General features: G+C 39.3%; 1 protein-coding gene across 1 annotated transcript; it reads left to right on the top strand.

Annotated features, from left to right (window-relative positions):
• Positions 1-5555: 5555 nt before the first annotated feature.
• LOC115434025 (zinc finger protein 2 homolog) lies at positions 5556-7195 on the top strand (the record flags this gene model as incomplete). Its single annotated transcript, XM_030155687.1, has 1 exon — positions 5556-7195. A coding segment is annotated over one exon (942 nt), but the record flags the coding sequence as incomplete, so codon positions are not given.
• Between the last annotated feature and the right edge of the window lie 10001 nt (positions 7196-17196).

Raw genomic sequence — 17196 nt, 5'->3', positions numbered from 1 at the left:
AGGACTCTTCAGTCATTTTTATCATTTTTTTTATACATCATTGAGATCTTCCCCTTACTATTGGGGTCTGATGTTGCTAGTTCTTCTAAAATACTTAAAGGAGGACATTGATACGACTGCATCTTGGAGCAAATAAAACTACGAATCTGAAAATATGTGAACAAATGGGTTTGAGGGATTCCAAATTTTGTTTTAAGAGTTTCAAAGGACATTAGAATATTATCTTTATAAAGGTCTGAAATCCTTTGCAGTCCCAACTGCGCCCATTGGCTGAATCCAGGATCAGATTTACCTGGTTTAAATAATGCATTGTCCCCAATGGGGCTGAACTGTGATATCCCAGGCTGTTCTCCAAACATGTCTTGTGTTTCAGACCAAACTCTAATTGTGTTTTTTAGAAATGGGTTAACTGTGTCCTTCTTCAGTTTCTTCAAACAATCTGAATACAGATACCTATCTAGAGTAAGTCCTCTGGCATTTTCTCTCTCTATCTGAACCCAAGGTCAATTGGAATGTTCAGAGAACCAGAAGAAAGCCGATCTAAGCTGGGCTGCCCTAAAGTACCATAAGAGGTTAGGTTAGCCAAAATTTTAGAAAAGAATGTCCCATCCTGATTAAGCAGAGATAGGACAAAAAGAACCCACGTCTTCTGGGTCTGTACCCTTTTTGTGTATCAGTGTAATGAGCGCTTCTGTTAGGGTGGGAGGAAGGACCCCATCAGAGTGGGCTAGAGGCAACACTTTATGGAGATATGGACAGAGAATTTTGTTGATTTTTTTATACAGTTCACCTGGAAGGCCATCAGGACCTGGGGCTTTATTGCTTTAAAGCGAAGTGATGGCTTTTTTTTTTTTTTTTTTTTTTTTTACTTTTTCAATAGAGATTTCTGAGTTCAGCTGAGCGGATTATTTCATCTAACTGGGAGAGATTGCATTTATCCAAGAAATCCTGCGTAGCCGTATAGTCTGTATTGTTTTTGGAAGTGTACAAGTTTTTGTCAAATTGGAGAAATCGATCATTAATGTCCATGGGTTTCATCAGAATCTCACCTTTATCAGATTTGATTGTATGTACTGTGCGATCACTTTCCTGTTTTCTGACTTGTGGGGCTAAAAGTCTGTGGCTTGTCATTAAATTCTAAAAAATTCTCTTTGGTAAATAAGAACGCCTTACTAACCCTTGCTGAGAGTATCTTTTTATATTCATATTTTAAGACTGATAGTTTTTTTTATGTAGTTTTTTGGGCATTGTCTTTGTCCAGAAGGTTGGTTTGATTGTCTAGTTCAAGTATTCTGGTGCTTTGAATGCCTCCCAGAGAATAGAAGGGGTGGTTTCTGAATTATCATTAGTATCAAAATTAGAGATCGACCGATATGGGTTTTTCAGGGCCGATCCTGATTATTAGTAGTTAGAGGAGACTGATAACAGATATTTGGAGCCGATATTCATTTGCCGTAAAAGTGTAAAAATTGGCATAAAATTTTTGAATAATGCAAACACTGAACTTCATTTAAATGCCTAAAGCATGTTTATTTAATCAAACAAATACAAAATAATAGCTCCAGAAGTGCATGGACTTCCTAGACTCAGAAGCATCTCTTATAAAGTTGAATAAAAGCTTAAATAAATAGCTCCCTGAAATTTTTCCACAGAAAATAAAGTCAAATTTAATTATAACGATAATGACTTCTCTTTGTTTGAAGTTCAAACACAACACAAATACAGGGAGTTAACGAGCTCAGCAGCAACACACAGCCTTCCCTGGTGGTGTTGGCCGATTGAAATACTGCCAGACTGCACTTTTAGACTTAGGTCCATCCATCTGTAACAAGGTTTAAAAAAAAAGAGAGAGTGTTAAAGGTGGGGCCACATGCTGACATCTGCTCAACTCATGCTTCATTTATTACAGCATTTGGGACGCCTTAAGTTGATTTCATTATTACATTTTATATTTTACCATGCAATAGCAGGGACCCTGTCATTCAAAACTATGTTGCTACATTTTTAATGATTAATATGACAAAAGCTACATAAAAAAGTCTAATAGTTGCTATGAGTGCAGTTAAACTCCTGACAGAACACAAACAGCCTTTAGGGCTTTAATGAGCACACACAGGATTTAAAATATTCCACCATTTTGTTCAGATAAATTACTTCTGAATTTTATTCTCTCTCATCTTCACTTTAATTTTCAGATCATAGGACTAGAAAGCTCACAGCAGCGTTAAGAGTCATGACTTGTAGAGTTTTTCATGTGACTTTAACACAAACACACACTATTCTCCACATTCCATACATTTTGCCCCATTGCTAATCCATAGTCTGCAGAGTATTTAAAGTCAGACTGATGAACTAATGTCCTGGTAAAAGCTCATCAGCCTCCACCTCAGCGTGCTTCCCTAAAACAAGTGAACTGAGTTTTTTACGCTCTCTCTCTTAATCACACACACATGCTTTTCTATCACAGACTGTTTCCATCTCCATATTATCAACAGTTTTCTTTTATAATAATTCACAGACATGTCGGGAGGTAATACAAGTTAGCAGAGCTGCCGCTAATGTTTACTCCGCTCTTACGTTATTCTGCTGCTCACTGGAACGTTAGTTATGACATGTAGAGCACTGGGATGTTTATTACAATCTCAGAAGAGTTTCCTGCGTTTACCTTCGACACGTGTTTTCTCTCCGGACCTTCTCACACGAGAAAACTTTCCCTCTCCGTGGTGTGTGTGTGAGGACAGCTTCTGCTTCAGAGGGTCTGCTTCTGCTGCTTAACCAATCAGAGGGCGCGGGGTGGATAGTGCTGGAGACAGTAGGCAGGAGAGAGAGAGGCGTGGCTGCATCTGAGCCCAAATAACCCAGTTTTAAATTGATTTATTGATATCGGCCTGTCGGATTAAAAAAAGGCCGATGCCGAGATACGTCAAATTTCCAAATATCACCACCGATAATCGGCGCGGCCGATAAGTCGACCTCTAATCAAAATAGAGGGATATTTGAGCTTCTAAATAATCACAGAACTCTTTTTCAGTTAGTAACAGAGGATTCAGCCTCCAGTTTGTCTGTGGCTTCACCATGTTTTGAATATTCACAGTGCACGTTAAAGGGCTGTGATCTGACATCAGAATATTATGGTATGTCACATCTACGGCATATGGCATTCATTTGGCTTCTATGAGAAAGTAATCTATCCTGCTGTATGAGTTCTGCATTGCTGAGTAAAAGGAGCATTCTCTGCCAGTCGGATTAGCGATTCTCCAAATGTTAAATTAGTATTATTGATGAACGTATTCAGAAAGACACGCAAATGACTTCTGTCTGTTCTGCAGGTGGAAGATCTGTCTAAATACAGGTCTGTGTTTTGGCGTTTTGATGTGCAGGTTGAACGTATCCACCTCAGATTTGGTCAAATTGAATTCAATACGTCCAAGCTGGTGACCTTACGTGACATCATATGATCGTGGCGGTGCAACGAGTTCTGAGGTTTTGTCATAAAACAAGTAACTGTTGTAACTCATTTGTACATTGTTGAACCTGCATCAGTGTTCACATAGGGCTGCACGATTCATCGATTTTAAATCGAAATCGGATTTTTTAATTAGGATGATTTTTAAAAAGGGGAAATCGTAAAATCGATTTCATCTTTCTCGTGCCTCCGGGCCTCGCGCTTCCGTGCGCCCATGGGCTACTGTAGGCTCTTCCTGTGACAGCGGTCTGTCACAGAAGTCCATGTAATGACCACGGACGTTAAATCTGTTAATGAGCCCACAGTAATTATAGCAATATAAGCCGTGGCTTCACGCACGGATCCTGCAACTGAAATAGAACTGCATGGGGATCACTCTTCTGTTGTCCCGGATCCGTACCGTACTGTCTTCTTCCGATCCGGGTCCGGGTCTCGGGGTCATCAGCCTCAGCAGAGGAGCCCACACAGCCCTGTGCCCACACACATCCACCAGCTCCACAGATAGAATCCCTCCAGTGTGTCCTGGGTCGGTCTGTTCCACGCACGGATCCCCCAGTTTAAATAGAACCACATGGGGATCACTCATATTAACGTGGTCCACACACACACGACTGATGCCTGTCACTGACTGACACTGGTATCACTGCTGTGGGCCCAGATACCCCAAAAAGAGAGAATTTTTTTTTTTTTTTTTTTTTTTTTAATAATTCATTTAGTCCTCTTACTTGCTAAATTTTTCATTCCCAAATGTAAGTTCAGTAACACAAAACCAAATATTTTTTATTTTTTGTAAGATGTTGAACTTTATTTAAAGCTTTTCGATAAATCTGGAAATAAAAAGGCTCTAAAAAACATCAGTATTTGCTCTGATTTGGACATTTTATTATCGTGTATTCCCCCTGACAAACTTATGTTATTTTCTTGTTGTATACATTGTTTGTATACTCGACTTCATTTTAAAGATTTAATGAAGAGAAAAAACAAAACAAAACTGTGGGTTCATCACATGATCCCATCACAGATTTGAGGTCAGAGCAGTACCTTGCATTGTGGGCTGCTCACGAAAACGACATGCTGACTTCTGTTGTCTTTTCTAGTCATACCCAAAAATCGAAACGAAAATCGAGTTTTTAGAGGAAAAAAAATCGGGATTTTTTTTTTTTTTTTGCAAAATCGTGCAGCCCTATGTTCACATGTAGAATAAGAGGATTGAGTTTTTAGATGTTTGAAAATGTCCTATTAAAGCTCTACCTACCGATGTGGCATTTGTCACTGCACTTAGTAAAAGTTTGAACATGAACAACCCGCCTCCCTCCAAAGCCCCGCCCACTTCCCTCTGCCTGAGCTCTAACGCTCCCCTCCTCTCTCCTCCTCTCACCTGATGCGTGTGGAGGAGGCAGAGGCGGCGGTCTGGTCCGCTTCGGTGTGTCCGCGTACCCCTCCCTCAGTAATCAGATACATCATCCACCTGCCGCAGCTCCTGTTTCATCAGTAGACCCTGAATTTAAGGGTGTGGTCTGTATTTAAGGGTGTGGTCTGTATTTAAGGGTCTGGTGTGTATTTAAGGGTCAGTGACAGGAGAAGCAGTGTGAGTGAAGCGTCAGATTCAGAGGGACACATATCGGACGCGGAGACAACGATAATGGAGCGGATGCTGGACGGCCATAATGAATGATTGACAGGAGACTCAGTCAAGTTCGGCCAATTATTTCATTCGGACCGAATAAAATGATTGGTCAGACTTTTATCAGAAATATATGAGAATTAAACATTTTTGAGTTTCAATACCTGGTGGATTTCTTTTACATTTAGTTTGACACACGCTTATTAGGAGCATTTTAAGATGACAAAAGAAAAGTGTAAAAATGCCACATCATACGGAAAAGCTTTAATTATCTAACTCGTTAATTTTGTCTGTCTGTTTAATCTGGTTTGAAAGGGATGTGTTTGTTGTGTTCCATTCCATTGCATTTCAGTGACCACGTCTTCATTTCTTTGTGTTTTGATGTAGAGAGAAGCCAAAGGTGAAACCTAAAAGTTGCACCTGGACAAAGATCACCTGATTCCAGCAAACATGGATGGAAGACCCACCTGTGACCAGTGTGGAAAGACTTTCACCACAGCAAGATGCCTAAAAAGACACCAACGCATCCACACTGGAGAAAAACCATATGGATGTGACCAGTGTGGAAATGCTTTCACCACAGCAAGTTACCTCATAATCCACCAACGCACCCACACTGGAGAAAAACCATATGGATGTGACCAGTGTGGAAATGCTTTCACCACAGCAAGTTACCTCATAATCCACCAATGCACCCACACTGGAGAAAAACCATATGAGTGTAACCAGTGTGGGAAGCATTTCACCCAAATGAATGTGCTTAAACGTCACCAACGCACCCACACTGGAGAAAAACCATATGAATGTGACCAGTGTGGAAATGCTTTTATCACAGCAAATTACCTAAAAATACACCAACGCGTCCACACTGGAGGAAAACCATATGCCTGTGCCCAATGCGGAAAGAGTTTCGCCCGTATGAATGGTCTTAAATATCACCAACGCAGCCACACTGGAGAAAAACCATATGAATGTGACCAGTGCAGAAAGAGTTTCACCCAAATGAATGTGCTTAAAGATCACCAACGCATTCACACTGGCGAAAGACCATATAACTGTGACCAGTGTGGAAATGCTTTCACCACAGTAAGTTCCCGAAAAATACACCAACACATCCACACTGGAGAAAGACCATATGAGTGTGACCAGTGTGGAAATGCTTTCACCACAGTAAGTAACCTAAAACAACACCAACGCATCCACACTGGACAAAAACCATATGAGTGTGACCAATGCGGGAAGAGTTTCACCCAAATGAATGTGCTTAAATGTCACCAACACATTCACACTGGAGAAAAACCATATAACTGTGCCCAATGCGGAAAGAGTTTCACCCAAATGATAGGGCTTAAATATCACCAACTCATCCACACTGGAGAAAATCCATATAACTGTGATGCTAGCTAATCACCTAAAAATCCACCTAATCACCTAAAAGTCCATCCCATAATTTCACACCCACAACCCAAATCCATCTACACTTTACATCTGTCTTCAATTTAGTCCTTTCACAAATATAAAAACCTCTGAAATTATAATTACTCTGTCTAAATTGAAAGAAATCTTGAATGCTATTTGGAACAATATTATTTTTTACTTTATAAATCATTTTTGTGGTTAAGGTGAGCTGAGTGTAATCTGAATTATGAACTTGGAAACTTACTGTGGTCAAGAAATGCTAGCCTCCCTGCGCTAATGTTAGACCAAGGCCTGACCCTTGAAGCTCTTTGTGGTTTAGCAATGCTATCTAAGCTGAACTCCCTGTGCAAATGTCAAACCAAGGCCTGACCCTTGATCAAACTGTCAAATGCATAAGTGCTATTTTGCAGGTTTTGCAGATGTCCAATGCACTTGTTAAACTGAAAGGGAACTTTCAAATGGGTGTGTGCTTAGAGTGATTGGCGTATGTACTGACGTGTTTTACCCAGCAGTTGTTAACCAATCATATGTGTTTGTTGAACTTATGTAACTGAATATGGGAGTAACTAAACATGGGAGACTTCAAAGAGTCATTAAAGACTATAAAATGTAATGAAGAAGATTTTTATGGGTCAGACGAATAGTGTCTTTGATGGGATACTAGTGGTAAACTGCCTTCTCTGACAACTCACAGTGTTTGGATTTTTGTGAATCATTGCTGTTTTCAATAAACCAGACTCTGGGTTTACCTTTTTTAAACTTCAGCCTTGCCTATTGGTGGATTTTTTCTTCATTCTCCTTTTGTGTTTTTCCATCGGCAGCTTTAAGTGGTCAGTTTCTTTACCATATTAGTTAACCCCCATCACTTGGCAGACCAGGCCTCTGGCCGGACCTCAGTTTTAACAAGGTATCTGAGCAGGATAGAGAACACTGGCAGTCATGCACTTTGCAGGCACGTAGAGTTAAGCCCAGGGTAGATAGTTACCTGGTGTTAAAATATAAAAGTATCTGGGGCAGTAATCCATGAACTAATATTATTGTAGTTTGTTGTGATTATTGTGCTATGTGCTTAACATGTCATCATGTGCATCACTGAGTGTTCTTTAAGTCTGATTAAAGCATAGACTCAGAAATTCCAATAATGTCGACATTGAAATAATGCTGGAATTGAAACAATGCTGAATTCGTCAGACTCCTGCTCTCCAGGAGGCAGACTCAGGTAGGACCTCTTGATTTTTTCTCCATTTTTCATGGTTGTCATCATGTCTTTGTCTTCTGTGAATCTCCTTGGGGGCTTTTGTGAATTTGGAGGAAACTCAAAGTCTGTGATTTGAACTGGTCTGTTTTTTTCCAAGTGGACACCTAGTGCTGTCATCAGTCAGGTTTGGCCACAGTGCAGGATCATCAGCCACAACTGGAGGACCTTCCTTTGGTGAGAATTCAGGTGCAGGTGAGGAGGTGGTTTAGGAAGTGCTGGCTGGGACATCCTCTTGGGTTTCCTCAAAGGACTCCCCATAATCTACGCTGAATAAGACCATAATGATCAGCCTAATTATGACCATTTTAAATCATCCTAATTAGAAATTATATTAGACTGGATAAATACTTTATTAACCCATAAAAACCCAAACACACACCATCGACCAAAACCATCTACTGATCTAAAATGTTAAACCCTTATTGATCCACTAATCCTATCAATACATGTCAATAATTGGTGTAAATGCAGTTTGTCGTCTTTTCATGGTCATCAGATATGACCCATTTGAATGTTCAGAGGCTCCGTAGTTACCGTGGAAACACTGTCATCTTCTACAGTATTGATTCACCAGTAAAACCCATGGAGTTGAATCAATGACAGTGAATGAACACAGTGGGTTTAATGTTTAATTAATGATATTTTTGCTGAAAATGTAAATTTTCCCCCAGTTTTTTTCTGATTTGATAAAATAACTTTTGAATTTACTCTGAGCTTTAATGAACATCTGCATGATCAGTGAATTAAATATAGGAAAATACATGATTTACACTGAAAAAACTTCAAATAAAGAGGATAATGTTACAATAAATGGTGATAAATCACTTAATAAAGGTTATATAGAGAGAAAAAATCCATTTGGGAACTGATACAAAAGTATCAGTGGGTCTTTATGGGTTAATCCCAAATTGGGAAATTGCTTTTTTGCAGCAGTGTTAAGTATAGTAAGAAACAGAAGAATAATAGAAGCACACAGTAGAGAATAAAAACACACCCAATAAAATAAAATAATTCATAAATAACACACATACCCTCATCTTTAGAGGTTGTGGCCACTTTGTGAGTAGAAACAGCCAAGAATTTAAGCAAAGCACCGAATGAAAAAAGGAAACACTCATAAATCATGACTATATAGTAGTTGACAATCAGGATTATTAACTGGTTTATTTACACAAAATGACTTAACCATTCTACCACCGAATATACAGAAGGATTGTCTTGTAAGTTCCACTATCAAAGCAGTTTTATACCTGCATGAAGTTGGCTCCCCACCCAACCAAAACCTCTGGATAAATATTCTCATTCGTTTGTGCTATTATGGTTATTGAGTTATTAATAATTCTTTAATAGGTCATTTTGAGCTCAGCCAGCCCCCCACTTACTCCAAAATGAACTGAAATAGTGGTGTTTGTTTGTGCTTCGTTAGTTCTGGTTAGTGCCGTGAAAACTGTCGTTTGTGCTGTTATGGTTTTATAGATATTACAAGATTTATTTTCAGCCGATGACATCACACAGCCCCCCCACTTCCTCTAAATTGAGTGGAAATGGTTGTGTTTGTTTGTGCTTCGTTAGTGCTGGTTAGTGCCGTTTAAAGTTTGGTTTGAGCTGTTAGCATTAAGCCCCTCCCCCTCCAAGTTAACTCCAAAAATGCTCTGGTCCGTGTTTCCGTTCATTCAAATGCATTAAAGACACGTGAAGCCCAAACACATTCTACAGGTTGTGTTGTGCTCCACACTCGTCTGTTTTCCTCCTGCTTCTGTCTGTTTGGGTGTTTTTCACTCCTCCTCCAGTCAAACCAGTCAAGCTCTTGGGATGTCACCCTGAACCAGAACTGCAGGTAAATATTTGTAGGTGTTTTGTTTGTTTTCTGACTGTAGAAAACAACTGCAGGGGTATGATCCTCCTCAGATCAGTTAGCTCTACCAGTGTTGTTGTTTCAGGTTCAGTTTTCCTTCTACATTTGTGTGTCTGTGCTTTGACAAACTGCTCGGCTACACACGATATTTTTGCTAACAGCTGTTTTAGGTTATTGTGCTGAACAGTAATTATTGGAGTGATTAGTGTTAATTGGTTTATTAGGCATTGTTTTTTCAGGTAGCTAGAGTGGACAGAATATCAAACCACAGATGAGTATTTTAGGATGCACCTTCAAACAGTGAAGTTACCAACAAAGTGGAATAACTTACATTTCATTTATTACTCATTTAAAATGTATTTAGTTACTTATGACTTTGTAGCTAAATGAATAAGTTTCATTACTTTTAAGTTAATAATTATTTTCCGTCCCTAAAAACTGATGTTGAACAGGTTATTCCTTGGGGAACTAAACACACTTTATTTTATTTTATTTGAACATTCCATGAGCTTAACTGTGCAGAAGAAAACCTAGAGTTGTAAACACTGCAGTGTTTCATCAGCTGATGGGACACAGTATGGAATGGACTGTCAATAATACACATGGAAACCACAAATCCAAATGAAGGAACTCTACTCTGACTTTTAAAGTCATACTTTCTGCGTTGTCCCTCATAAAAACAGCCCAGATCAGCTCATTGAATAAACTGTAGAATGTGATGGAAGAAGAGTGTTGAACATTTGGTTTATCTGCAGTCTAACATTTAGCAGGGCCTTCATGTTTACAAGTCAAACAGGGATTGGATCTCATTAGCAGAAGCTTCTCAAACCTCTGAGCAGAAAGTGTGTTTGTTCAAGGAGTCAGCACCAAACCTCCTGTAGTACTGGAAAAAAGTAATTTAATTACAGTAATATTACTAGCAGTGCACTACTGGCCAGTACTGCCTACAAACAGTCAAACTGTAGATTGATAGAATAAATCTACATGTGTATAGATATATGTATGTATATCTATAGATGGCTGGTCCTCAACCCTGGTCCTCCAGATCCACTATCCTGGTCCTCCAGATCCACTCTCCTGGTCCTCCAGATCCACTGTCCTGGTCCTCCAGATCCACTCTCCTGGTCCTCCAGATCCACTATCCTGGTCCTCCAGATCCACTGTCCTGGTCCTCCAGATCCACTCTCCTGGTCCTCCAGATCCACTGTCCTGGTCCTCCAGATCCACTCTCCTGGTCCTTCAGATCCACTCTCCTGGTCCTCCAGATCCACTATCCTGGTCCTCCAGATCCACTGTCCTGGTCCTCCAGATCCACTGTCCTGGTCCTCCAGATCCACTCTCCTGGTCCTCCAGATCCACTGTCCTGGTCCTCCAGATCCACTCTCCTGGTCCTTCAGATCCACTCTCCTGGTCCTCCAGATCCACTGTCCTGGTCCTCCAGATCCACTGTCCTGGTCCTCCAGATCCACTCTCCTGGTCCTCCAGATCCACTGTCCTGGTCCTCCAGATCCACTCTCCTGGTCCTCCAGATCCACTCTCCTCCATGTTTCAGATGTCTCCGTCTTCCTTCTCAGCTGACAGTCCTTCTCAGGCTTCTGCAGTGTGTGATGGTCAGCTCATCATTTGAATCAGGTGTTGTTAGAGGGATCCATGTAAAATCTGCAGGACAGTAGATCTGGAGGAGCAGGGACACAGATCTGCATTTGAAGTGGATGACTGCATGAATAAAAATGACTCAGGTTTGGAGCACTGACTTTATGAGCAAAATAAAACATACAAATATCTGTGTTTGAAACAGGAGGACACAAACTCTGAACATGAACTATGAACTGAAGGAAGGATTTTGTGAGGATATTTACAAGCATGAATTGGACCAAAAAGTAAGAAATGATAAAATAATACTGGAAATGAATGAACTGAAGCAGTGAAGTGATGACTGTTCAGTGGAGAACACAGCATGTGGGCATATGTGGGTGTTTTTGATGTTTTTTTCTGATGCTGTTTCCACTCCACTTCCTAGGTCTTCATCCATCTCACAGATACAGAAGGTCCAAGAGCATCCTGGGTCAAGCCTCCCTGGAAAGCAACGACTGCCCCCCCCTCAAAGTAAATGTGTTTCCTCAGAGCACCAGAGTGGAGGGAAATCCACTCAAAGGGAACTGTGTGTGCAGCTCTAAACCCTCCTCAGAACAGACTGTGGAGTCAGTTTTCTGTCAGAAGCTCTTGTATCCATGCATTTGTGTTTGACTCCAGTAGTGACAGAAGAACTGCAGTCCAGTGTCTTTAATGCTCCCACTATGAGCTGACCTGGATTTGAACTACAGCAGTGACACCATCAGATCTGTGTCTCCTAATTCCTAATCCTTTCTCTCTTGTTTTGCTTTGTGTGGTGTGGCCAAATGAGGTGGATGTCTTGGTTGGGATCTCCAAAGTCCATCAGCTTCTTCACCTGTGATGCCTGCCGTCCATGGGCTTCCATCTGCCTTCACATAGTTCTGTGTTCATCTGCACAAGCACATTTCCAGACATAAAGGCTTTGAACAGCCAGTGTGCAGGAGTCCCCAGCGTTGTTGATGCACCATCTGAACACCACTGGGCTGTTAACTGCTGCTTCTATCTCACATGTTCTGTCCACATGACCATGGTGCTCTGTACAGGAGCTCCTGACTTCAGTGGAATTGTGACTGATGGACAGACCTGGGCTCTGTTAGAAATAAATGTACAAGGACTTTGGACTGCTTTCCAAATCTGCTCATTTATGACATGAGTCCAGGTGCCAGGCTTCAAATGGGATAGGCTTTTTTTTTTTAGTTTTAGAAAATTTGTCGTACTCAGCCTTTTCTGGAATAAATTCTCTCCATTTGTCCAAAGGGTTACTTTAATACATGAGCAATATTTTGTGAGCAATTTTGGAGTCAATGTTCTGCTAACTTAGTTTGAAAACATTTCATTTCCATTGGCCAGAAATCAGATTTTGCAGAGGGTTGTAAATCCTCTGCTGAGAAGCTCACACTTGTAAAACAGTGCAATATTAGATGTGAAATTCCTGCAGCTCTAACTTTTTTTCCACAGGTGGACTTCAGGTTCAAACCTGTCCACCCCCCACTAGTGGGACAACTGTGAAGTCTCATGATGCTCCACTGACATAAATTGGGAACAAAACTACTGAACAAAACACTTCCTTTGCGTTGCTTTTTTATTGAAATTTCAGCCATAGTTGACAGGACAACTTTAGCAGGTAAACAAGGAAGAGGCATCAACAGGTTCTGATCAGGTCAGACCACCGAGACAGCTGTGAAGAACAGAGGAACAACAATGTGGAACCCACTGCAAATGGAGCTCCTGGAAAAATACATTAAAGACCATTTCAGCTGAATTTGTAGTGGCAGGGGGGGGCTTAACATCATCGGCTGAAAATAAATGTAATATTTATAAAACCATAACAGCACAAACAACAGTTTTAACGGCACTAACGAAGCACAAACAAACACAACCATCTCCACTCAATTTAGAGGAAGTGAGGGGGGGGGGGGCTGTGTGACGTCATCAGCTGAAAAATCTTGTAATATTTATAAAACCATAACAGCACAAACGACAATTTTAATTGCACAAACCAGCACTAATGAAGCACAAACAAACGCCACCATTTCGGTTAAATTTGGAGTAAGGGGGGGGGGCTGGATGACCTCAGAAGGACCTTTCAAAGAATTGTTAATAACTCAATAACTACAATAGCACAAACGACAGTTTTAACTGCACTAACCAGCACTAACGAAGCACAAACAAATGAGAATATTTATCCAGAGATTTTCGTTGGGTGGGGGGGGCATTTCACGCAGGTCTCTGGAGGTCCTATGGAGAAGAAACATTACACAAGGAATGTATGGAATAATGAGTTCCACATGTGTGGACTAGTTGGAGCGCAAGGACTTGGTGGATCCAGAACGGTGGAACTAGAAAAGGAGACGACAAAGAAAGCTTGAGTTGAGACTCTTCATCTGTACATGTGGCTTGGTAGTCTGCCAGATCTGAATGAATAAATGTATGAATGGAAGATTCAGAAGGATCAGTGTCCTGGTTCATCATAAAAGACAAATCCCCTATCAGTCTGTTTTCAGTGCAGCTTCTGTTATTGTCACCTTTAGATCAGGAAATAGGACTTTGTCCTGATGTGATGTGTTATCATGTGCATCACTGAGTGTTCTGTAAGTCTGATTAAAGCAGAGACGCAGAAACTGAAAGAATGATGGAATTCAAATAATGCTGGAATTGAAATAATGCTGAAATTGAAATAATGCTGGAATTGAAATAATGCTGGAACTGAAATAATGCTAGAATTCAAATAATGCTGAAATTGAAAATGCTAAAACTCAAAGTGCTGGAATTGAAATAATGCTGAAATTGAAATTATGCTGGAATTCAAATAATGCTGGAATTCAAATAATGCTGAAATTGAAATAATGCTGGAATTCAAATAATGCTGAAATTGAAATAATGCTGAAATTGAAAGTGCTGGAATTGAAATAATGCTGGAATTGAAAGCATGCTGGAAATCAAATAATGCTGGAATTCAAATAATGCTGAAATTGAAGGTGCTGAAATTGAAATAATGCTGAAATTGAAATAATGCTGGAATTCAAATAATGCTGAAATTGAAATAATGCTGAAATCGAAAGTGCTGGAATTGAAATAATGCTGGAATTGAAATAATGCTGAAATTGAAATAATACTGGAATTGAAAGCATGCTTGAAATCAAATAATGCTGGAATTGAAATAATGCTGAAATTGAAGGTGCTGAAATTCAAATAATGGTGAAATTGAAATAATGCTGGAAATGAAATAATGCTGACATTGAAATAATGCTGGAATTCAAATAATGCTGAAATCGAAAGTGCTGGAATTGAAACAAAGCTGGAATTCAAATAATGCTGAAATTGAAATAATGCTGGAATTCGAATAATGCTGAAATTGAAACAATGCTGGAATTCAAATAATGCTGAAAATTGAAATAATGCTGAAATCGAAAGTGCTGGAATTGAAACAAAGCTGGAATTCAAATAATGCTGAAATTGAAATAATGCTGAAATTGAAATAATGCTGGAATTCAAGTAATGCTGAAATTTAAATAATGCTGGAATTCAAATAATGCTGAAATTGAAAATGCTGGAATTTAAATAATGCTGAAATTGAAATAATGCTGAAATTGAAATAATGCTGGAATTGAAATAATGCTGGAATTCAAATAATACTGAAATTGAAAATGCTGAAATTGAAAGTGCTGGAATTAAAATAATGCTGGAATTCAAATAATGTGAAAATTGAAAATGCTGGAATTGAAATAATGCTGAAATTGAAATAATGCTGGAATTGAAATAATGCTGAATTCGTCAGACTCCTGCTCTCCAGGAGGCAGACTCAGGTAGGACCTCTTGATTTTTTCTCCATTTTTCATGGTTGTCATCATGTCTTTGTCTTCTGTGAATCTCCTTGGGGGCTTTTGTGAATTTGGAGGAAATTCAAAGTCTGTGATTTGAACTGGTCTGTTTTTTTCCAAGTGGACACCTAGTGCTGTCATCAGTCAGGTTTGGCCACAGTGCAGGATCATCAGCCACAACTGGAGGACCTTCCTTTGGTGAGAATTCAGGTGCAGGTGAGGAGGTGGTTTAGGAAGTGCTGGCTGGGACATCCTCTTGGGTTTCCTCAAAGGACTCCCCATAATCTACGCTGAATAAGACCATAATGATCAGCCTAATTATGACCATTTTAAATCATCCTAATTAGACATTATATTAGACTGGATAAATACTTTATTAACCCATAAAAACCCAAACACACACCATCGACCAAAACCATCTACTGATCTAAAATGTTAAACCCTTATTGATCCACTAATCCTATCAATACATGTCAGTAATTGGTGTAAAATGCAGTTTGTCGTCTTTTCATGGTCATCAGATATGACCCATTTGGATGTTCAGAGGCTCCGTAGTTACCGTGGAAACACTGTCATCTTCTACAGTATTGATTCACCAGTAAAACCCATGGAGTTGAATCAATGACAGTGAATGAACACAGTGGGTTTAATGTTTAATTAATGATATTTTTGCTGAAAACATAACTTTCCCCCAATTTTTTTCTGATTTGATAAAATAACCTTTGAATTTACTCTGAGCTTTAATGAACATCTGCATGATCAGTGAATTAAATATAGGAAAATACATGATTTACACTGAAAAAACTTCAAATACATAATACATACATACATAATATTACAATAAATGGTGACAAATCACTTTAGAAAGGTTATAAATAGGGAAAAATCTATTTGGGAACTGACACAAAAGTATCAGTGGGTCTTTATGGGTTAATCCCAAATTAGGAAATTGCTTTTTTGCAGCAGCATTAAGTATAGTAAGAAACAGAAGAATAATAGAAGCACACAATAAAGAATACAAATACACAAAATAAAATAAAATAATTAATAACTAACACACATACCTTCATCTTTAGAGGTTGTGGCCACTTTGTGAGTAGAAACAGCCACTGATTATTTACCGGAGGCCTGGTCTGCCAAGTGATGGGGGTTAACTAATATGGTAAAGAAACTGACCACTTAAAGCTGCCGATGGAAAAACACAAAAGGAGAATGAAGAAAAAATCCACCAATAGGCAAGGCTGAAGTTTAAAAAAGGTAAACCCAGAATCTGGTTTATTGAAAACAGCAATGATTCACAAAAATCCAAACACTGTGAGTTGTCAGAGAAGGCAGTTTACCACTAGTATCCCATCAAAGACACTATTCGTCTGACCCATAAAAATCTTCTTCATTACATTTTATAGTCTTTAGTGACTCTTTGAAGTCTCCCATGTTTAGTTACTCCCATATTCAGTTACATAAGTTCAACAAACACATATGATTGGTTAACAATTGCTGGGTAAAACACGTCAGTACATACGCCAATCACTCTAAGCACACACCCATTTGAAAGTTCCCTTTCAGTTTAACAAGTGCATTGGACATCTGCAAAATCTGCAAAATAGCACTTATGCATTTGACAGTTTGATCAAGGGTCAGGCCTTGGTCTAACATTAGCGCAGGGAGGCTAGCATTTCTTGACCACAGTAAGTTTCCAAGTTCATAATTCAGATTACACTCAGCTCACCTTAACCACAAAAAATGTCCACATTGTGCAACAGGCACATTGTGCTGAACCTGACCTTTTCATCACTGTTCAGCACAAAGGTGAAAATACACAAAGTATAAATCAGAATACAGCTTAGATTTGTAAATCAAAAACACTCATCAAGCAAACAACTTATAACATTTCATTTCTTCTTTTGTTTTTGTTCATACATTTTCACTTTGTTTTTTATATTGAGGTCAGCAGCGTCACAATAGTGTGAAGAAAAGTACAGAGCCTTTTTGCATGGCCTAGAGGAAGATTCAAAGTCACACTCCATCTGCCATTTAGCATAAGATACAAACACATCAAATTCGGACAAAGTCATATTTCACTGATAGAAACGTGACAATAACTGAACCTGTACTGATAACATACCCAATTATTAATAA

Source organism: Sphaeramia orbicularis, chromosome 2 (assembly GCF_902148855.1).
Source record: "Sphaeramia orbicularis chromosome 2, fSphaOr1.1, whole genome shotgun sequence".
Classification (NCBI taxonomy): domain Eukaryota; kingdom Metazoa; phylum Chordata; class Actinopteri; order Kurtiformes; family Apogonidae; genus Sphaeramia; species Sphaeramia orbicularis.
Note: the sequence above shows the minus strand (reverse complement) of the source record. Positions and strands in the feature narration are given on the sequence as shown.